The sequence below is a fragment of the Microplitis demolitor genome, chromosome 1 (assembly GCF_026212275.2).
Source record: "Microplitis demolitor isolate Queensland-Clemson2020A chromosome 1, iyMicDemo2.1a, whole genome shotgun sequence".
Classification (NCBI taxonomy): Eukaryota; Metazoa; Arthropoda; class Insecta; order Hymenoptera; family Braconidae; genus Microplitis; species Microplitis demolitor.
The window spans coordinates 23,225,241-23,249,160 of record NC_068545.1 but is presented as its reverse complement, the minus strand read 5'-3'; the positions used below and the strand labels follow the sequence as shown (position 1 = coordinate 23,249,160).

Sequence of the window (23,920 nt, the reverse complement as noted above, 5' to 3'; positions counted from 1 at the left end):
GTTGAAATAAATTCCAATCTAATTGAAATATTTCTTTAGAAAAATTTTTTTAGAACACATTTTCCATATAGGAGAATCATTATCTTAACGATGAGTTCGTTAAAAAAATCTAATGGTTTTTGCTATCCCAAGTGAAAAAAATCCGTTCAAAAAAGATTCATAGCAGTGAACTTCTAAGCTCAAGACAATTTTGAAATTTGAGTTAATCATTGTTGAAACTTTAGAAAAATTAAAAAATAAAATAAAAATTTCATCTCAGTACTTTTTGAGCATGTTTATAAAAACTTTTTAAGCAAAAGAGTTTAATTTCAGAGTATTGAAGCTGATTTAAAAAACGTTAAAAGAAAAACATTTAAATCTATTATTAAAATATTTTTGACTCTTGACTTTTTTTGAAGTCCATATATAATGATTAATTCAAAGTTCAAAATCGTCTTAAATTCAGAAGTTCACTGTTAATATATAAACCTTTTTAGAATATTTATTGAAAAAATTTATTTTATTTGGGATTTATGAATTTGAAGAAACTATTGAGGTCTATATTATTATTTTGATTTATTTTGTTTATTGGACTTCCCTTGCTTATACTAAAAATATTTGTCATTAATATTAACGTTCAGCTTGATTGTTATGAATTGAGATTAAGAGTCAGATTTCTAAATAAAAATTGTAGAAATTGCTTGTAGTTACAGAGCTGTTGAATAACAGATGAGAGTCTTAGTGATAGACTTCATCAAAAGCTTTTTTGAACAAGCTTTTATGCAAGTCCATTTGAAATATATAACTTAGTTACCATGTCTGGTACTCCGGGTATAACGTATTTCTATATCTGTACAAATGTACGCGTAGATATTTTTGGCATATTGCATATTGCATATATAGATACACGTGGTCTTGTCTGGTCATTGTTTATATATATTCGGTCTGCAGAATATCGAGATGTCTACGTCACCATTTGCTTGTGACACATGCTGCTCTCTATTGCGTATGAGCTTTGCGCACGTATGTTGGCGCACACTTCCAAGTAACTCTAGGTCGATATGCAATTCAACGGTGTATCTGATGTAACATTACACTAAACTACACCAACATACTAGTGTAGCTAATGTAACTGGACTGAGCTGTAGACAATCGTGTCTGTACTACATTGTACGTACTCTTGTCTGTGCTTTAACTCCTCTATCCTATCCAGTGACACTAACGAGTCACGACATCATTTATTATTTGTTTAACTCATACCAAATGTTGCGTTCAATAAACTCTTTGTAGTGTACTATGTTTGATTATCTAATAGAATTTGATTTTTTTTTTTTTTTTTTTTAATTTTGATAAATGTGGTTTTATGTTTATCCGTTGCGTCTTTGTTATACTTTATACTGAAACTTTCTGTTTTTTGAGCTCAAAATTAAAAAAAAGTAATTTCAAAAATTGCATTTTCGAATTGTATAAGCTCAAAATTATTCAATTTCATTTAAAATTGTTTGAAAAATTATTAAGTAGTATAGTAACTACTGATATGTTAGTATAGAAATTATTTCTATAGTAAACATAGGTATTATACTTATGTTATCCTAGGAATTATTTCTCTGTTAACATAAGAATAATCCCTTTGTTAACATAAAATAACGTCTATGGCTACATAGCAAGGATTTCTGTATCACTATAGGAATCATTATAATGTTGAGATAGAAAAAATTATTTAATCAGCGGTGTACTAGGATTGGGACTATTTCTTGATGAATATTCACTGATTTACAATACTTTTCACCGATTATTTATAAAAGAGTATGTTTACATAGAAATTTTTCTTATGTACCATAGTATTATATTGTTATTCTTCTATAATTCTTATATTAAATTAAATAAATTCTTATATTTCTATTAGAAAAAATTTTTCTATGTTTCCATAAAAAAATTCCTGGGTCAACATAATAATAAATACCATGCGAAAATGGGAAAACACCCGAAGTTATCTTGGCTCGATTCTTTCAAAAGTTATAGACTATTTCCATAGATACACACATACATACATATATACATATATACATATATACATACATGCATATATACATAAATACATACAGACATTAAGACAATATCCCAAAGATGAAATAATTTCCATTGACCTTAAGATGTTGATATTTTAAGTAAACGCAATTTTTGAAAACCGGACTAAAAACAATGAGTTCAATTTTTTGAAAATTTTTAATTTTCTTCTCGGAATGATGAAAATAATAATGCCAGAATTATTGTTGTGTTACAATTAAACTAAAAAAATTTGGATAGTAATTTTCATTAAAATTCTATATCTCAAAAATCCAACATTAATGAAAAATTATCATGTCAATTGCTTTTTTTTTTTTTTTTTCAAAAGTTATCCTATTCCCATTTATACATATTGTTCCAGTAAAATGCAATTGTTTTTGTTTACTTATAAAAAATTCATTTTACAGTTAAATATTTATGACATAGACATCAATCTTATAATCACGCAACATAAAATTTGTCATATTATTATCGGATCAAAAAGAATAATAAATAAAATTTATAGTATCGAGATAGCAAAATAATTGAGTGACAAATTTAACAAAAATTCTGAAAATTAAATTTTCACTCATAATTTTATAAATCTTGAAAATTAGAAATGATATAAATTGTATATTTACTTATGAATTTTATCGTTACAGGAAAAAAAAAAAAAAAAAAGAAAAAAAGGAAATTACTTGTATTGACTTAAACTTAAAAAGATCATTTATTGTTTTATACACTCATTGATTTCAATAATATATTAATTGATAACATAAATTCCAATGATTGTATTTAACAAATTCAAAAACATTAATTAACTCGAGCTTTATAACTGTAATCGATTAAGAGAGTCAAGTCTTATTAGAAACTTTTCTTATGTTCTATCTGAAGATCTCTTGGGATTTACAGTTTATAGTCAAAAGTTTATCATTCGACAATGTTCCTGCCTGAAAACTTTGAACCCTTCAGAAACAAGCACCATCGCTTTCATAAAACAATAAGATTAAATAAGAAAACGCAAATGAGATTCGCAATGTATATAATACGCTAAATTCAAATGCTCATTTCCCCTATGCTTCGACAATTCTCATCGAATTGTTCACTTAGGTGCCTTATTGCTGATGTTCAGTTTATTCATTCATTAATTGAGTTTCGTATCAAGTAGCAGAGAACTCACACTGTTGGTTCGAAAGCTAATAAGCAAATAACTAATAATTAATTTAATACATCAATGGCTACGTATTTTTAGTTTCAAGAATCCACGTTATTAATTAGTCAACAGTTTTTTTATACATTCAAGGAATTTTCAGTTTTATTTATTTTTTGCTTGATAAATTTCATCATATTTTTAAAGTAAAAATTTTTAAAATTCTTTTTTGATGGTATTTTGTAGGATTTGCATATCAAAGCAATCCTTTTACGTTTCAACGAGGTATATATCACATGGTGTTCAATGTAGTGACGTAATAGTGCACTAGTAAAAATAGTGAACGAAAAGTAATTTGCGATAAAATTTTATAGAAACTATTTATGATCAAAGAGTGATTGCTATTACATTACCCTAACACTAGATTAGCCTTACTTTGTTCGTCGGATTTTTGTGTTGCTCTTTTTGCTTTGTGTACTAAACTGAATCGTCATTAATGATATATTCATGACTGAAAATTTCAAATAAGAAAGGTGTTCTTTTTTATTGTGCACAGATATTCAATATGAAATAGTCTGAGCTGATTAGGTAATCGAAAATATAAAAAATTGTTGAAATTGGGAAGTACGGCTGTAATGTAAAGAGCTAAATGCAAATGTGCATTATTTACATAAATATATCGCGTTACTAATGCCAAAAGGGCGTATCTCAAAATATACGCCCTTTTGGCATTACTATCGTGATGTATATAGCGACGAATTAGGATTAGAGTCAACGAGTCCTTGCTTAGTTGAGTAATACTAAAGAGTGATACGTTATTACATGTAAAAAAGAGTGATTATGTATGAATGATGGTATTATTTACAATAAATATTTTTTACCATGTGTGAATGAGTAAAGGAGAAATGGAAAAATAGATTGTGGAATAAGTGGCGTTTTGTTTAGGTATGATGAATGAAACTCGTCAGTTAGGTGTGTGTCGTGCACCTCACTTTAGACACGCAGTAGAATAATAAACGTTGGCATTATTATCTATTGAAATAGATGTAATGATGAGTAACTACGAGAGGCGCTAGTTGTCAAGCGCCATCTCTTAGAGTAGAGGCAATCGATAATATTTATATTATATATTATAGAGAATGGCATAATCAGATTTAGAAGACTAAGTGCTTCAGTTGCCGTTCCATTGACGACAACGTTTAATGTTCAATGTTATTTCTCTGCACGTAGACAGTAGTAGTAATAGAAGTAGCAAGTCGTCGGCTTGTCCTCTTGCTTGGTCTTTTCCAGGATACAGTGTTCTATTATAGCCATAGAGACTACTTGACCTTTGTGGAACAGCACCCTCTTCTATCCTTTTAAAGTTTACTCTCTCCAACATACTGTGATCTTGTTCATTTAATTAACTTGAAAGCCATCGTACCTAGTATAATACAGAATCATCTCCCATACGTTCTGACCACGTGTAGGTAAATGATCAAAAATTAAAAAGAAGAAGTAATTTTATTGAAGATCACACAATTATGGTAATTTTTTAAAACTTTATTTCATTTTGAATATGATATTGTGATAGTACAGAATCATAACTGTATATTTTACTTATTTTCACAATATTTATAACTCAATGCCTGTTTTTCAAGTTTTATGACGAATTTTTGAAATTCAAATCCCATTAAATTTTTACCGTTTTCTGATGTAAAACGATATTCTGACTATTGTTGTGTGTGTGTGTGTGTGTGTGTTTCTGCAAAATAAAAATTTTTCGAAGAATTTATGTGTATTTTTAGTAACCAACATCATTATACTCATAGATTATGGAATTTTATGGGATCAAAGCTTAAAAAAACTTATCAAATGGGGAAGATATTTGAATCGGTTCATTTGTTCAAGAGACATAAATTTTTTTCAAAAATAACTATTTCACGTTGCCTGGAATTAAGTCGTAACTGAACGCTCCAAATAGTTTCAGAATTTATTAAGCTCTTTATCCTGATAAGCTCTTTCAATTGTTATGAGTATCAATTAAATTGGTTGATTGGTTTGAATTTTTTCCTTGTACTAAAGTGACAGATTGTAACTTTCATTATGAACAATGTATATGGCGAAAATTACAACCATTAGGGTTAAAGAGAATGTATATTATATAATACGGATGTTACTTTTGCTTTGAACATTCGCATTATGGCATTAGCCTTTGTAACATCAGATGGTTATATTAGCTTACGAAGACATTGTAGCAAGTGATTATTACTGTCAGAACAGTGATATTATAGGAAATTAATTAAATTACTTTGAAGAGACATGGATTGAGAAAGCGAGACACAACAGAAAACCCCGAGAAAAACCACTTTTTGATTTAAGTCTATGGAATTATTACTTATCAGTGATTAATCATTATTTACGATCAAATAATTTGATAAAGGGCTGACATCATGGATTTAACACTCGTCTCCATTTTCCATGCTGTAATCGGTTCGTTTATAAGCTTTAATACTTAAATAATATTGCAAAATTAATTTTAATGTAAAAATATTGACGTTAACGTTGATTATTGTTAAATTGATTCATCAACATTTCATTCGTGTCGAGTTTTCAAATTTCAACTTTTTTTTTTTTTTTTTTTTTGAACTTGTGATTATAAAGACTTAATTAAAAATGTAATAATTAAACATGTACATCATTGTACGAAATTAATTCAATTTTATGCTAGCATGAAGGAAGTTTTAATGACTTATTTTCAGTAGTAATTTCGTGTTCAAGCTTTAGAGATACTTTAGTGGATATTTTGTCTTTTAGATATTTTGTCCTGAGGATATTTCGTCCAAAGATGGAAATACGTGTCATCGGTTTATTAATTGAATAATGTTAAATGAAAGTTTTAAAAATAACTTATTTTTTAATTCAAATTATTTTGGACCTTTTGATTTCATCATATAAAGAATTTTTTTGAGCTCAGACAATGGCGTTTTGGAACTGGGTTCCAAACAAATTTCTTACAAATTTTTAATTTTTTTTTTGAATACGAATTTTTTTTTTAATGTTTGAATTTTAGTTTTTATAAAAAAATATGTTTAATAATATTTTTGTGTATTGTAGAAGTGATTTCCACACTTTTCTTTAAATTAATATTTTCATGATAGTATTGGAACCATTCCCATAACATTATAGGAATGGTTCCTATAATAGTATAGGAAATATTTCCATAATGGTATAGGAACTTTTCCAATTGCATTATGGGAACCATTCCTACAATATTATGGGAATATTTCTCATACGATTATAGAAACCATTCCTATAATGTTATGGGAACGGTTCCTATAATCTATGGGAATGATTCCCATAATATTATAGAAAGTATTCTTATAACTTATAGGAACCATTCCTGTAATGTTATGGGTATCATTCCCACAATTATAGGAACTGTTCCCATAATTTATACTCATAATTTCTATGATGGTATAGAAAAAAATTTCCCAATATTATGGGAAATGTTTCCATAATTTTCTTTCCGTGTAATATATGATAGAATTTTGTTGCATTAATTTTAAAATTAAAATATCCGTTTGACCCAAATCAAAAATTTTATCAAACATTAACTATTTAAATGGAGTAAAAAAAAAATTAATCACTCTAGATATTATCAATTTGTTAATTTTTTATTCCATGATTTGAGATTAAATAGCTTGCATGTTACCATACCCTTAGAGATTTATGTACAGTTTTGTAAGCAAAAGATTCACATCTATTCAAACACATAGCATATACTTGTGGATATTTACAAGTATGTGTGTAAATATATGAGACGCTATAAAGCCCTGCGTTGACTTCAGTCGTAATCTCATTTCCGTTCATCAGATATTCTGTCTGGGAACAATAAAGACATACAGATCAGAATATATGGCAAAAATAAAAATATGAAAGTAGAAACAAACACAAAACAAAAAAAAATTATCGTTTACGTATCACTTTTTTACAATATCTATAAATACATATAGAACTCAATGACCGAAATAAAATATTAATTGGAAAAATAAATCAATTTATTTCTTACTCACATAAAAAAATGTATCTCTATATATTTTAAAATTAATTAATTGAATTATTAAAATGATTAAACAATTTATTTTAAACACACAGTTGTAACAAATAGCATGTTAATTTATTTTACACCGCAAAAAAAGCGATATAAGTTCACGCTACTCCGGTGTTAAAGTTCTCGGTGTCAGATTTAACCCCGAGAACGCTGTTAACTTAACACCGGTAGCGGGGTTGAAATTTTTGTTGGTGTAAAAAAAAAGTTGTTTTATTTTCGAAGTTTCGAAAGTTGGATTGTATTTCGAATATCAAAAAGATTTTTTATTGGTTCAAAAATTAATGATACGACAGATTTACCAACTTATGAAGAAATTCATTATTTTTATTATTATTTTAAAAAATAAATCCTGTTTCCAGCAGGGTTCGAACCTGCATCCCTAGGCACGGTACTAGAAAAATAATTATTATTTAAATTGTTATTATTTGACGCCTGATTTGAATGTAATCCTGTTAAAATGGTGCAAAACTCCACTATTTACAGTCAAACCAGGCGTCCAGCTCATATGGTATTTTATAAAGCAGACTCTCTTGGCCACTCAATTTTCTGAGAATTGTTAGAAAAAAATAAAATTCAAACGGGTCTGAATTTTCGAGTCGGGTAAAAACTAATAAAATTCACTAAACAAGTAATGGAACATTTTTCGTTTCATTAAATTCTAAATGGATCGATTGTTTTCAAAGAAAAAAAGTTATCTAAAATCAAAATATTTATAAATGACATAAAAATTTAACATTCTAAAGAATAAGATACCTCGAATTTTTTTTTTTTTAAACATATGAAAACTCAATATCACAATAACTTTATATTCGTTTTATTTGCATTCGACTGAAAACCCGAGAATATTCTACATTTCTCTCGAAATATCATCGAATACAAAATTGTACAGCCACTGCGGTAGAGATAGAAATAAAAGTATGTTAGCTAGAGATATCTATATATACATATACATTGCGTGGGTGTATGGTCTCGCAAGCATCCTAGGTATTGACATTTGAGAGTCAGAGACAAAGTTATGGTTGAGTTGCTTTGATGAGAAACCATTGATTTTTACCCTATTGTCTGTGTACTTTCCGTTTATTTTTTTTAGTTTTTGCTTATGTCCATCATTCGATACTTTAGTTAAAGTTTTAGTATACTTTAACTCTTTAATATTCACACTTGTAGTTTTTTTTGTAAACTATTATTTAGGGCATGCACGGTTACCCCGTTTTATCATGCTCGTAAAACGAATACCCTAGGTGGCCATTTATTGACCGGTGTACTATAATAAAAGAGGCAATGCAGAACTCTAGGTTATCCACTGGCGTGGCATAATTAGCTCATAATAACGCTCTTTGGAAGCTATTATATATATTGTAGTGTATAAGTGATATTGATTTAAGATCGCAGTCCACATTGTGAGCGTGGGTTCGAATCCCACTTCTGACATCAAATTGTAGCGACTGGTATCTTAAATTAATATCACTTATACACTACAATAACACACTTATATTAGAAATAATAACACCACAATTAACAGCAGTAACAGAAAGCAAAGAGATGTATAGTTTATTGATATACAGATGTTTGCTATTAAGATGTCAATATATGACTGACTTAGTCGCGCATTTATAAAACAAGAGAAGAAGGCATTTGTTTTCTAGCTATTCAAATATTTTAAAACATCAGTTTCACATTCGTTACAATATATATATATATATATATAGCAAAGCTTACTTGATACAATTCATCGCATGTTGATGGTAAAAGGGTCATGTCCGGTCAACTCTGAAAGTCTTGACAACTAGTTTTCATGTTAAAATATATCATGTTATTATCTTCATTCTTTCACAGCAGACTTATAAATATCATGTATACTATATATGTTCAAAAATTATACTATGTTATAGAAATTCTATCATTAAAGTACTTGAAAAATTGATGATTTAATATGAGCCCAAAAAAAAAATGCGAAAAATACTTGAACTTTTTCTACGTATGAGGTTATTGATAGAAGACAAACAGACAATAAGAAATTTTAAATCTTTCATAGGGTAACGCCGAGTTTGATAAGATGTATAATGTATCAAAAGTTTTTGCTGCTTACGAGTTTGAAAAGAACGGAATTCGTTCAATTTTTAGAGTAACTAAACTTGTATTTGATGAATATTAAACGATCTACAGAAAAACAGATACTTGTTGAAAACTCTTAATGAAGACTTATGATATTTACTTGATCTGTGTAATATTTTCCTGAAAAAGTTTGGACTTTTATTTATTTGATAATATAAGAAATAAAAATTTTATTTATATTTTTTTATCCTCATTGTTTTTTTATTTTCATTTAAATAATTTGTTTTTTTTTTTTTTTTTTTTTTTTTTTTCGTATCTAGTCATGAAAAAGTATGAAACGATATTCCAATAATTTAAATTAAGTTTACTGTATAAAAATTAACGTAGTTAGGGAATTTAGAGAAAAATTACATACTGTATACATTAATTATATTTTATTTATTATAAAAATTCAGTTGGAAGTTAACTAAATTGATGAACGAAACAAATCAGTTTAGGTGTAAGTGCACTGGAAATATATAAAAATAAAAAAAATCACAAATAATAGACAGAGTTCATCCATTGATATCAATCGATTCACTGAAAAAAAGATAACAAGAAATTTTATTTTTATTTATATTTTTTGTCTTTCCCACGCTTTCTTTCGTTCATGAAAGGTAAAAGAAGTCTCACTGGCATGAACGACTAGCTTGGAAAAATAAACTCCTGAACGCGCTCATCCGAAGCGTACATCGATAAAAAAAAATATAAAGAAAAAAAATAGGATACATATTGCTGATCTAAGCTTTTCAGCTTTTAAGATTTTTATATTTATATTATTTTTTAAAATCTTACTGAAAGATTTGGGAAAGACAGAACAGGATAAAACTCGATTATTTTTATTTTCTTCATTTTATGATTTATTCACCAAAGGATATTTGTCTTATTGTGTTTTATTTTTAACTGCTATTTATCTTTGCCAATAATTTTTTTTATTTCGGAGCACTAGTGTCGCATTTTAATTTTTGTATAATCTTATTACTCCTATCGATTCTCATAGCACCCGTAACATCTCGATAATCAATCTTCACTGATACACTAATTTAGCGAGTCATATGGAAAACGGTAATCATGGATTTGAGTGGTCCAGTAAATAAGTAATTCAGTTAAAGTTAAACTAACTAGTGTCAATTTCTGACCGAGTAATTTCCATCTTTCGTTTATTGTTCACCATCACTTAATATTTGACTCAACTGAAACCACTACACGTTGTCTCAAAGTTTTCTTTTCATCAAGTGTATATTTACCCAACTTGATTTCTCGACCCTTTAACAGCCACTAAAACCGTTGAGTTCAGTTTTAATTTTTGTCAGTCTCTATAATTGGTTTTTATATGACCACTGCCAATGGCTGCGGTTTCTGCAGAACAACCCTGCTTAAAAATCCGATGGATTCTTATAGCTGTATGTATAGTGCCCTATACTTAACTACAGTACTTTTCATAGAACTCATTCATTCTTATAAAATCTCTATGGTAATGTATGAGAATCTATTGAATTCTATGAGATTTTCTAAACGGGAAACAATTCGCACTCTTAGTTCTCGAATCAATAAAAGAAATCGTTATAATCTGTAACCTCAACTAACCTCATGGAACCTCGACTTAATAGGCTCTATCGTGTCGTACGTCATCACTTGACCAACAGTAACGGACCGATTGGTAAATTATAAATTACCCATGACCTGGGAATGAGTGAAGGTGATAGACATGAAAAATGCTGTTGCCAGACTGAAAAGAGGGACTGGACACTTTATTTTATATCGATGTATAAGAAAAAGTTTTTCATCCTGTTACAGATAAATTTGTCAGAAATTGATTAGCTTCATTTTTTATTTGAAAATTTTTTTATAAATAATTCGTCCTCTTGTTACCGAATATTGAAACAGAAAGGATAATTTTATGTTAAAACGACCATATAACTCAGTAACAAAAAATTATTCAAACTTTTTTTTCTTGTCAAAAGTTTCATCTTTTTAAAATTGCTGACAGTTTCTAGTCGCTATTTATTCCTAAAAGTAGTGGCTTAAAGACAAAGAAAAATTCAAGAATTTTTTTCTGCCCTCGCTTTTTGAATTGTAACTCTTCAGGTAACTTTTGTTTGCCAAACGATGAAGCAGCTTAGAGTAAAGATTTACTACTTCCAAATGATTTTTTTAGAGTTTCAAAATGATCATTTTTAGAAAAAGTTAAGTTACCAAAATTTCTAGTTTTTTTTTTTTTTTTTTTTTTAATGAGTGGCCGTTTAATGTTTTAACGAGTGCAGATAAAATTATATGCCAAGTTGCCTAGAACATTTTTTTTATAAATGTAATAAAAGTTATAAAAGAAGTACTCGAATATAGACAACATGATAAAGTAACTTTTCCAATAAATAAAATATCGACAAGAGTAAACTTTCTCAGCTAAAATAAGAGAAAAAAGTTTTAAAAGTGTCTTCTTACAAGTTAGCTTTGAGTTCATATTCATACGGTTGTGTTCTGTAATTCTAGCGCAGTTTTTTTTCACGAAATTATAAAAGTTGATAATACTTTGATCATGGAAAAAATTATCTATAAAATATATTTAATGAGTTTTTTTTTTAATAGAAAAACAGATAACAAGAAAAAAGTATTTGTAAGAAATATTTATCTCTAGGATCCTTTGAATGCTTGTTAAAATAATTAATTTACTTTAATTTTATTATTTTTTCCACTCAGTCAACAAACTAAACGTGCACAACAAGTAAAAAACTCTGCTTTATATTAACAAGTTATTTTAATAACAAAAAAATTTTTTTATGTAGGTGTAATACGTAGGAGTATATTTAAAAAAAAAACAATAGTCTTCTCAAATAATATTAAAGGTTGAAAATTTTATTTTTATATTTTTTCATCCACTTCTGTATCCCTTATCAATATTACTGCCTCCGGAAATTGACCGGTGAACACTTCAATATACCCGTATATATATTTATATATATATATATACATATATATCCAATTCTCTCGATGGTGCTATCGCCTACCATTAATTGCCGATCGATGATGTGAAAATACCGCTTTGCTGACATAGAATCGTAATTGGATATAAGAGCTCAATAGAGATATATAAATTTTCATTAATTAATCGATCATATTTTATAGTTAAAAATATAATATTTTAGATACTATTAAAACAAAAACGAAAGTATAAAACAAAATATTAATTTTTATTATTTTTTAAAATAATCACTACTCAAAAATCCACATGGAAAAAAATAATCAGTAGCAGCTACCGATTATTTTTCGGTAGACACTACTGATTACTTTGGTTACAGCTACCGAAAAAAAACGGTAATTGCAACTGAAAAAATTGGTAGTTGCAACTGAAAAATCGGTAATTGCAACTGAAAAAATCGGTAATTGTAACTGAAAAAATTGGTAGCTGCTACCGAAAATTAATCGGTAGCGGCTACCAATCGTCAATCGGTAGCTGTTACCGATTATTTTTTTCCGTTCACATAAAATGTTTTTAATATTTTCAGTTATTTACCTTCGCTTCACTTTTTATTACTGTAATTAATATACCCAAGCAAAATAACTCGAGGCTATTGTTTATTTTGAAGAATTTATTTTTCATGCATGTAATGTAGCAATGAAAATAATATTTGACATTAGTGGTATATTTTTAATAAAAACCAAGAGTATGAGATCAAATAAGTTATAATTTTTTTTCTTTACACAAAATATTTTTAATAAGAGAATACAAATATACAATGTTTATACCATAGATTAAAGATTAACTACTCCCTCATAAAAAAATTTCATCCCCAGCAAATCCAATCAAAGACTGTTGTATACTTTTTTTTTTTTTTTTTTTTAATATTCTTAGATACACCCACTCTTTCATTGAATTCAGTAGAAAATAAAGTGTAAGATTGAAAGATAAGCAAATATTAAGAATACTTATATTTTTTTCTTATTATCGTATAAATATGACAAAAAATCTAGGAATCATCTGAGTTTTTCGACATAATTAATTGTAACTATACCTATGATTCGATTCAATATAATGGAATATATATATATATCAAAAATAAAATAATTTAGTAATTTTTTGAGGCTCAAATTTTTTTTTTTTTTTCAAGTAGATCACAAGAGTTTTTCTTTTCTCTACCTACTTACTGAACGCACTTGACCTAGTTACTGAAAGTATTTTTTTGTTCCTTTTCAAAGAGCTATTTTTACACATAAGTCAATAGGAAATGCCGAGTTATATTTTAAACCAACCTTATTCAGATTATCTAAAATAACATTGCGATTAATTACATTCGATTCCTGCTTTACCTCAATATAAAAAACTAAATTTAAGAATCCTCGGAATTGAGTATTTTTACTGAAAAATATTTTTAATTTATTTAATTCCATCGTTTTTTTTCGTTTTACTACTATTTTTTTTTTTTGTTTTGTATAACATGCTCATGCTCTTGAAATGCTTTCGTACTTTGCACCCTTGTAGCTGCATGCGCTCCATTCTACCCACCTATTCGGATATGGAGGTACAGCTGGGAGCATTACGAGAATGCAGCAGGGAAGGATTCCAGGAGATCCACCATCATACATTAAATCCTCTTAACGTGGTTCAAAATAGATTAAAAGCATTTCCATTATCAAAGTTATTTAATTGAAAAATTATTAAATCACAATTAAATGTTTTATTTGAAATATGTAAAAAGTTCATTTTTCACCATTCCTGCGCCGAAAGTTTACATTTCTGCCCTGTTTAGAGGGAAGAAAATCGTCCATACGCCATTCTTTCCTCAAACGGAGACCGAAATTTAAATTTTCAGGTACAGATATGGTGAAAAATTGCATACACACCACGGAGGAAGGTAGGACGTCCCATTCCGTGTGTTTGCCATTAGGCAATTCTATCCGTGGGTTTAAATGTCTTACTTTTCTCCCTTGGTGTGTAATATACTATTTTTTAAATTCTTTCATTAACGATATCTCTCGAACAAATGATTCAATTTGGATGGTTGAGTTGGCATTCGACGCGATTCATAAAGTTTTAGAGCCGATTAAATTCAGGAATCAATCCATTAAGCGGATTACAAGTTATCAAAAAAAAAACATTTTTGAAAAAATATTATTTTTGGAATATCTCTGAACGCACTGGACCGATCAAGCTCAATTTGTCACAGCTTGTAGGAATTAACAAACCTCGTCGATGCTGTCTTGGAGATCAAAATCGGTTCATCCATTCAAAAGTTACAGAATATTTACATACAGACACACACTCGGACATCCTTTTGAAAATGGTCAGGATGGCTTCCTAGGATCCTAAAACGTCGAGATCTGTTGAAAATACAGTTTTCAAAAATCGGACCGAAATCAATAACTTCCTTTTTTTTTAAAGTTTTCAATTTTCTTAGCGGGAAGTCAAAAAAAAACCTTGAATATGGTTGACTCTGCGTATCAGCCCTAAAATGTCTATATTTCCGAGCTCAAATTCGTGATTACTTAAACTTAGTTCTCTCAATTTGTTCTCTGAGTGGAATTTTACTAAAAAAACATCAAAATTCATCAAATAAAATACAATTACGATCTGAAATTTTTGGATATAATATAACTCGAGTTAATTTAAAATAAAGTGGTTATTTAAAAAACAATTTTAATGCACATAAAATTTTAACTTTTTTTATTTTTATGTATGCAATGTTAATTAGTGAATACTTGAAAACTTGCGGTATTGGGTTTACGATCGATTTGTAGGACTATACGTCAGTTATATTATTGAATACTCTATGTCTGGTGCACGCATGACTAAAAGCTTCAGTTATTGACATATCTCTGTAATAGTTAATTAACAACAGTTATTGATACGAGTGGGCTCGTTAAGGAGAAATTAAAAACAGTACACTGAGAAAAAATTTCTCTATGGACAATTATATTGCTTGTGCTAAATTCTGTTAAACTAAAATTTATTTGGGATAACTAAATTTTATTACTTCAATATAATCTATTTTATCATTTTTAACAAATATATGATTGGCAATAGGCAATCAAATCATTTTGTTGTCATAACTAAAATTTAATTGTCAGGAGAAAATTTTTTTCTCAATGTAGTATAGCATTTTTTGACAGTATTAATTAATCTTTTAACAAAATTTGCATACTGTACAATGAAATAAATTGTTCAAATAAAGTTCTTTGATAAATTTTTTAAAATTATGTTTCTCTTTTTTCTTCTTTTATACTGTTGAGTAAAAGTTTTTGTTAAATTGTGAACTAGGTAAGACAGTTTGCGAGATATTGCGCAAAAGTTTTGTTCGTAACCGATTAAAAAGTACGACAAACTTTCCCATTTACAAATTAAAACTCAAATTTTTCGCTCTGTCAATACTACTTTGTTTATAAATTTTATAATTTAATTATTGTATTTAAGTTCTTAACTGTAATTAATAAAGATTAATAAAAAAAATCTCAATCAAAGAGGAAGATTGGGTTGGTCGGGAAGAAAATTTTCGTGCCATATCGTACGTTCGTGTTTAGAGGACATTGACCGACTTGATTCCAATGAGAATACTGGGTTATATTGTTTGTTAAAACACATTTTATTCGAATACCCGAGAATAGCCGAGTTTCTCTCGAACGCATTGCACCATCTGGCAACAATCCATAATGTTTCCTTTTTTTTATATTCCTTCTTAGTTTTATGCATTCATTATATTATGAACAAACCCTTGTCTTTATTTTTTTCCTTCTTTTTCTTCCTTCTTTCTTATTATTTCATCATCTCATTTTTCTATTCTCGTTATCAGTTTCGTACTTAAATTATTTTCACAGCATCTTTGGATCATCATTAATTGTCGACTCTATTTAGAATTTTATGATTGAATAGAGATATTTATCCATATCAGTCTTAAAAATTTCCTGGAAATTTAAAATAAATCTGAAATTATTAATAACTTGAAATCTATTTGAAAATTATGTTTATTTGACTTCGTGAAATTTTGGTGGAAACTACATTGTATTAAATTTGCGGAGTGAACACAGATCAAATCTGGAGTGAAGTTTTTAAAAAAATCACTCCGCATGCGGAGTGAATTAATTTAGTAATTTATTCGAAATTAATTCTAGATCGTATCTGAGACAAATAAATTAATCTTACAATAGGTTTCAGAGTGTATATCGGATATTGAACATTATGAAATGCAGCAATCAGCTATAAGTTAAAACGCCAATACAAGGAAAAGTAAACGATCAAATCCGATAAGTAGAATTGAAAAATATATCTATAGATAAAACGATTGGATGTACATTGTCTGAGGGGGTGTCAATCGAGAAACCAATTGAGAGTAAAATAAAACAATCTTTTTGTTATTTTTCAATTTCAACTGATATCTAATTTCTTAACTTAGGATGTACTTCCTAAACCCATAAAAAAATTAATTTGTAATATTTATGATAAAAAAAAAGTTTTCATTTATTTATTTTTGTTTGTTATTTTTATTTTTATTCATTTTCTTCATGTCAAATAAATGAATGAAAATAGGAGAAAAAAAAGAACAAAGTCGAGGTTGAAAAATGTGTATGGAAAAAAAGAAGACCATGGAAGCAGGATAACTGAGTGACGCTGCAGGCTAAAATCCTGCGCACTACTAATTGCTACCATTGTATATAGCCTTGAGATAATAAAAGCGCGCTTTTTTTTTGCTTTATTTCTCTTTCTCATTCACTTGTATGAACCACTGCTGCAGCAACTACTACTACCAATTTCAAAATATCTCCACATGGTTTATACATATGCGCGTGAATATGATGTCACTCATGTGACAAATTTCTATCAGCAATATATAATTAACCTGGTAATAGCTAGATTACTCTCCGTAACGTAACTTTAATGTGAAATCTAATTTAATTCTAAAGTCTGAAAATGGATTTTTACGCTATTTCTTTTACACTACTATACATTATATTTTATCACGTTATTATTAATAACTAATTTTCGGCTTAAGATTATCTTCCACAAAGTTTTCGAAATTACTAATGCTTTTTAGTCAGGGGAATTCAAAAGTCAACACACTTGAAAAAAATCGCACTTTGATTATTTTTGATCGATTATAAAAATAAAAATAGTAGTTTGTTTAACTAAAAAGTATTTGCTTATGATGACCATAGCATCAGAAATAGAATCATATCCTTATTCAAGTAAAAATCACTTATTCACATTATTTTGTTTTGGTCAAAAAATTTTATCGAAATTTCGGTCAAATTTTGATCACAGAATAAACAATTAATTGATACATGACTGTTGAATAAATGTATGAGTTTTTTTGCTCTGGTTATCATAAATAACTAACTTTTAGTTAGACAATCGACATTGAAATGCAAATGACTGAAAAGTATTCAAAAATTTAAAAAATAACTTAAAAATTAACGTAAATTTAACTTTGACCTTGAATAACTTCCGAACGAGTAAAGTTATCGAAAAATTATGAAAAAATCTTTTTTGTAGAGCGTTCAATACGAAAAAACGTTCTTTACAAAAAGATGTTTTATGATTGTTTGAGTGACGCATCGCTAGAAGCAGTCAAAAAAATATAAAATGCGGTTGGCCCTGCAGGCCGGCCCTGAAACTTTCCGCTCGAGGAGCTCAAAAACATTATATTGCCAATACATGCTCGATAATGCTTTGAAATACTTTTGAATTTTCGAGCTCGAAAAAAGTTGGGTTTCGTATTACTCTCTGAGAATTCGGAAATAAAATATAATCAATGAGGATCGTTTTTTAAAGTTTTGCTCACGATTATGCTTAAGGGGTAACGGTAACCGATTTTCAAATCAATTTAATTCACGGACAAACACTAAAAACCTAAAATAATGAGTCTCTAGCGTTTTTTAAAACCTTAACAAAGGGCTAGAAATTTCGTATTTTCAAAAATTCTGATTCGTCTCCGAGAAAAATTGTTTCAAAATTTCATTTACTCTACGAGTGCAACAAAGATAGTCCCGTTTATTTTTTTGAGTGTGAGAAAGAGGGTCGGTAGCGTAACCCCTTAATAAATTCAATGTTTTGGGACAGAAATTCATAGAAATGATCAAGGTGGAAAGTTAAATTTTCAAGAGTCAAAATTCTTAACTTCTATACTAGTCTAGGTTATCTTAAAGCAGCGAAAACATTAATTGTACTTTTGATAGAGTAGACTATACAAATATTTTCAATGAACTTTCAGCCTCTGGCACCGTCTATTTAGCATGAAATAGATTCATTTTGTATTTTCTCTGCTAACTTTGACTTTCAACTGAAAACTCAGTTTTAATAAATAGTTTAATACAATTTTGCTTAATTATTTATTCTTTAATTTAAATTATTAATTAAGTAGTATATAATCTGCACTCTAAACATGAATAAGTGAATATTTTTTGGAATTAGTGGTTCGATTTACACTTTTAATTAGCGCATATTCATTTATTCCACTTGTTCATGTTTAGAGAGTGATAGTACAATTTTTTCACGCAAGTTGGCTTTTGTTTATCAGTAGTTCCGATAAATTGAAGACGTGTCTCGAAACAGAAAGAAGCTATGAATAGGAAGAGGTTGCAGACCAAGTACACTTAGCCAACTCTTCTTTCATGACCTCTTATGTGTCAGAGACACAAGACCATGCATCAATGTGACTAAAAGGCAGGGCTGTAAACTCCATTACTCCATTGAAAAAAAATTGTTTTATGAAGGGAACTATTCATTCAGTACATAAATACTTGAATTAACATTTTTTTTTAATTTATAAATATATTTTTCTCTGGTAAAAATATGAAATAATAATTTCTCAATACAATATTCTTTATACACTATTTAACCTTTTTTTTTTAAACTAATATATCATAGGAAAATACTATAGATTCCTGTAATTTCATAAAACATGGTTTATTGGAAAATTTTTATCCATTGATTTACAAAAAATTTTGATCTTGTCTTTATTGAAAGTAAAATACATTTATTTTAAATTTAATCTTTCGTGCAAAATAAAATTTCTTTAGAATTAAAACTGATAAAAAACATTAACATTAAAATTTTTTTTATAAATCTATAAGATTTCTTTTTTTATCATGGATTATGACAGCAGATTACGGCGATAAGTGTATATCTAGATGCCAGAAAAAAGAATAATCACAAATTTGTGGTTTGTTTCAGCTCTAACTGGTGATTGGAATCCGAATAGGGTCTGAGATTGAGATTAAACTAAGAGGATGAGCTGGGTAGTAACAGCCCTAGGGGTTGCTTTAGCCATTGTAGTCATCGCTGGAGCAGCTTTCGCTTTTTACCGGAGGCTAGTGTTATTCCTTTTTTCATTTTCGATTCTTCATTTAATTTCTTTTCACTCAATTTTAGTAAATTTTTAGCTCTGTTCATAAAATTATAATTCTCGTTGTATTTAATTTGAATATATTAATATTTCTCTCCATATGTAAATAAAAAACGTTGAATATTATAAATAATACATTAATTGCACAGATATTGTATAAATTGGAAATGGGGTACGCGTAACATCTGGAGTGTATGCGAAGAATGGAGACAGAGATTGTCTTGGTTATGGGCTCCACGAGAAGAGAAGGTACCACCACAAGCTTTATCATCACAAACTACATTTTTCATCTCCTGTAGGAAAGGATGTAATTGAAATGCCATACCTCTACAATTTCTAGGTAGGACTGGTGAAAGCTCAGCATCCAACCGCCCAGACGATTCCGGGACTTTATCGACAGTCTGGTAATACGTCTCAGCATCTTTTACACAGCGATAGTGATCTTCGGTTGGATGCTCAAGGAGCTTTTACACGGTAAGTATTTCAGGAAATTGCTAATGTCATACATCATTTTTATTTAATTTACCTTATTTTTCCCGTCAATTAATCAATACATCAATTGTTATCAATGATTATTGATGGAGAATTAACAAAATAGTAATTTATCTATCGTATGCGATATATATATTATATATTATATACTATTGTCTATCTTATGGCTGAAAATAAATTATTATTTTTAGGTACTAGAATATTATAAATATGACAGCGGAAATTTATCTTGAAAATAATTTGCAAAAGGGAAATTATTATTAATTAATTTTTTCTCTTTTACAATATACCAAGGGCACTCTATATACATGTTAATGATAAATTTAATTTGTATTTTTAATAGATTTGAAGCAGTAGATCGAGATCTTCATCCTCCCTTGGGGGTCAATTCAAGTATGATACCACCTCAGCCATTGAGACCAGCACCCCAACCAAGGCCAACTGCACGACCTAGACCTTCTCCATTGCAAACACACAGTGCAGCAGAGTATTTACGAATGCAAGAATCAGGACCTGGGCCTTTGACACCACCACCAGTACCACGACCTACAGGTCCTCATAATCGAAATGACCGAAACATGGCACCATCTGTTTTTGTATTTCAAAATGAAATTCCAAAAACGTATAGTCAGCAAAATAAACAATCTATTAATGGGCTGACTTCATTACACTTAAATTCACATACTAAATCTGTACCTGAGAGTATTCAAACGACAGCTTATTCTGTCAATAATCAATCACACGTTAAGTTGAGCTTTGAATCTCATTGTGATAGCTTAGATAACTTAGAAGAAAGAATCAAAGATACATATTTCAGTAGAATTAATCGAGAGGCTCCATATAGACCTTATGATCTTATCGAAGACACGGCTAAGCTAAAATATGGAGTTCCATCTTCTCAGCTCAATGAACGTGGCATAAAAAAAAACTCTGAAAATCTTCGCTCTATTTCAAGTTATCCTGATTACAAGACTTCGACTCAAAAACAACACCAACAACAGCAGCAGCAACAAGAACAACAAGTACAACAACAACAACAACAACAGCAAGTAGAACAACAACAACAACAACAAGTAGAACAACAACAAGTAGAACAACAACAACAACAACAACAGCAGCTGCAGCAACAACAAGTACAACAACAACAGCTACAGCAACAGCAGCAACAGCAACAACAACAACAACAACAACACCAAATACGGCAACACGTAAGAAACGACTCGAGGGGTTCATTTAGCAGCTTCAATTTTACCAACTCCAATTCAACGACTCAAACAATTATGGAGTCGATATATGGATCTGAAACAATTTCAAAGTTACTCCAAAATTCACAGATATATCCACATAATCTTGGAGAAAAAGATGAAATGATGCAAAGTATTGAAATGACGCCATTTAAAAATGCAAATATTTTCTCAGATGATCTTAATTATGGCATTCATGGAAATTCTAAAATCCAGGGCCTGCAGAGAGTATCACAGTATATACAGAGCTTACCAGATAATCCTATTTATGATTCGTTGAGTGATCAAACACATGATGACCTTACAGAAGACGATGGAGTCCTTACACCGGGTGACACTGATACACCAAGTCCTGTTCCTCCACCGGCACCACCAGATCCTTCAAATCACGATTCACATCGAAAAAGTAGTCCTACTACTGGCGAAAGAATATTCAGTGCACTTAGATCTGTTACTTCTCAAAGTTATATTGATGCGTCAGAATTTTACAAGTAAGATATCTTTGTTTTTCATTCTAATGTGAGCTTTTTTTTGTTTTGATGTTTTTTTAGATAAAACTTGTACTATTGCTAATCATGGAAATTCATATTATTCAATTGACAGTTCCGTGCTTTCATCAGCTCAGCAAGTTCCAACGCTATCTTTTCCCACAATTAGGCGATCGAGTCTTCAGTTAGAAAAAAGTGGTACGGTAAATGGTATGCAAGATGAAGTTTCGAATCTCTACATCAATGGTGAATCCGCGGCGATTAGTATTGATTGCTCGAGGCGAACATCCGACCTTTACAGCCCCGAGCTTAATTTGGAAGCTCACCGGACCGCACAAGAGGTAAAATACTCGATTGGCTGGTCACACACGAGTGCTATTACCCCATATCCCTTACAAAAAACTCTATAAATGAAACAAAGTGCATACAAGTTGTTAAAATTATGCATCATGAAAACGATACGTCTTGTCATTTATACTTTGTTATGTGTTATTAGTTACTTTTTTATGAAAGAGTTTCAGCCAATATAGGTTTTTATTATTCATTTTTTGTATTTCCATTTTAACTCAATTAAATATCTATCTATTTTTTGCTCCAATAAGATTTGAATAGTTTTAGGTAACGAAGCTTTAAACGGCAATCGTTAAAGCCTATATAACTTCAGTTTCAAAGGTTGTTCAGAAGTTAATCATTTAAAATGTGAAACCCTATCAAAAAAATCCAGATTCCCACATGACATTTTCGGATGGATTCCTACATGCTGAAAAAAAGTGGTAATACTTCCCACTTTAACAAAATAACTATTCCCATCTTTATATTTTAATGATTCTTCTTCTTTTATGTTAACTTTTCCTATTCTCATCCGTGATGATAAATGTTACTGTCTCAGAAGGCAAAATTCAAAAATTTTTCAGACATAAGAAATATTACTGTCGATGGTAGCTATTACTATCAGCAACAGTAAATATTACTGTACGAAAAACGAATAGTTAACATAGAAACATATTGCAAGATGGTAATAGTTAACATTTTTTTTCAGCGTATATATGGTTTTCTATAGAAATCCAGCATAGATCTCGATATATATTCTCGTATGGGTTCCTATGAGAACTCATACCATACCAAATTGATATGGGAATCTAATATGGATTCCCATGAGGATTTTTACGAAGATTTTCTATGGGAGTCTGCACATTGTCAAAATCTTTATGGAAATCTTGCATGGATTAAGAATTAGGAAAATTAACAAAAAGCTTTGCATTGTTGATACAAATACCATTAAAATTGGATGTGTTTTCATAAACTTTCCTGGAGTACAATACCTTTGTACGATTTCTAATCGAGTGTTTTATTAAAATTATTTGTAATTTCTATAAAGATGAAATACTTTTCGAGTTAATTAATAACTCAATAACTTATTTCGAATACTGATAAAAAGAGCATCTATTAATCAATTTTTTGTTAAAAAGTATCCTGCCAATAGAATACTAATCTGTTTTTTTATTCATATACGCGTATCAGTAGACAACAGACACAGAAATTCAGATGCCTCGGATTCTATAGAAATTACTCATGTAGAAACCCAGATTCCTATATGAAATTCCCACAAAGTAATCCATATATACAAATTTCTGTGGATTTCCCATATAGGAATCCAGATACCCATGGTTTCCTACAAATATTCTTATATAAATTCATACACTCCTATATTAATTCCTAAGGATTCTTGCATAATTCCATATTTTCCTATATAGATTTCTATGGGTTCCCATGCAATCTCACATGGATTTTTTTGATAGGAAAATCTTTGTTAAATTAATTTGGCTCTATACTTTAAGTACCAGAACATTTTCGAAGATTAAATCAATTTCAAAGTAAAAGTTTTATTGACTCTAATTATTATTATTAAATCTCGAAGCAAATTAAAGCATAAATTCAAGGTAACATATTTAATGAAATATCAACATGTATTAAGTAGATAAATACAAACAAAATCGCTCTTT

The 23,920-nt window shown here is 29.1% G+C and overlaps 1 protein-coding gene across 2 annotated transcripts in view; it reads left to right on the top strand.

Moving 5' to 3' along the window:
- LOC103580076 (histone-lysine N-methyltransferase 2C) overlaps window positions 1-23,920 on the top strand; it is a 37,937-nt gene that overhangs the window by 10,209 nt on the left and 3,808 nt on the right. For both annotated transcript variants that reach the window (XM_053742680.1, XM_053742684.1), the window contains 5 exons: window positions 19,522-19,657; window positions 19,843-19,942; window positions 20,034-20,167; window positions 20,529-21,920; window positions 22,033-22,258. In XM_053742680.1, coding sequence (XP_053598655.1) covers window positions 19,578-19,657; window positions 19,843-19,942; window positions 20,034-20,167; window positions 20,529-21,920; window positions 22,033-22,258 — 1,932 coding nt within the window. In that variant the 5' untranslated portion in view covers window positions 19,522-19,577. The remainder of the gene's footprint in view (window positions 1-19,521; window positions 19,658-19,842; window positions 19,943-20,033; window positions 20,168-20,528; window positions 21,921-22,032; window positions 22,259-23,920) is intronic.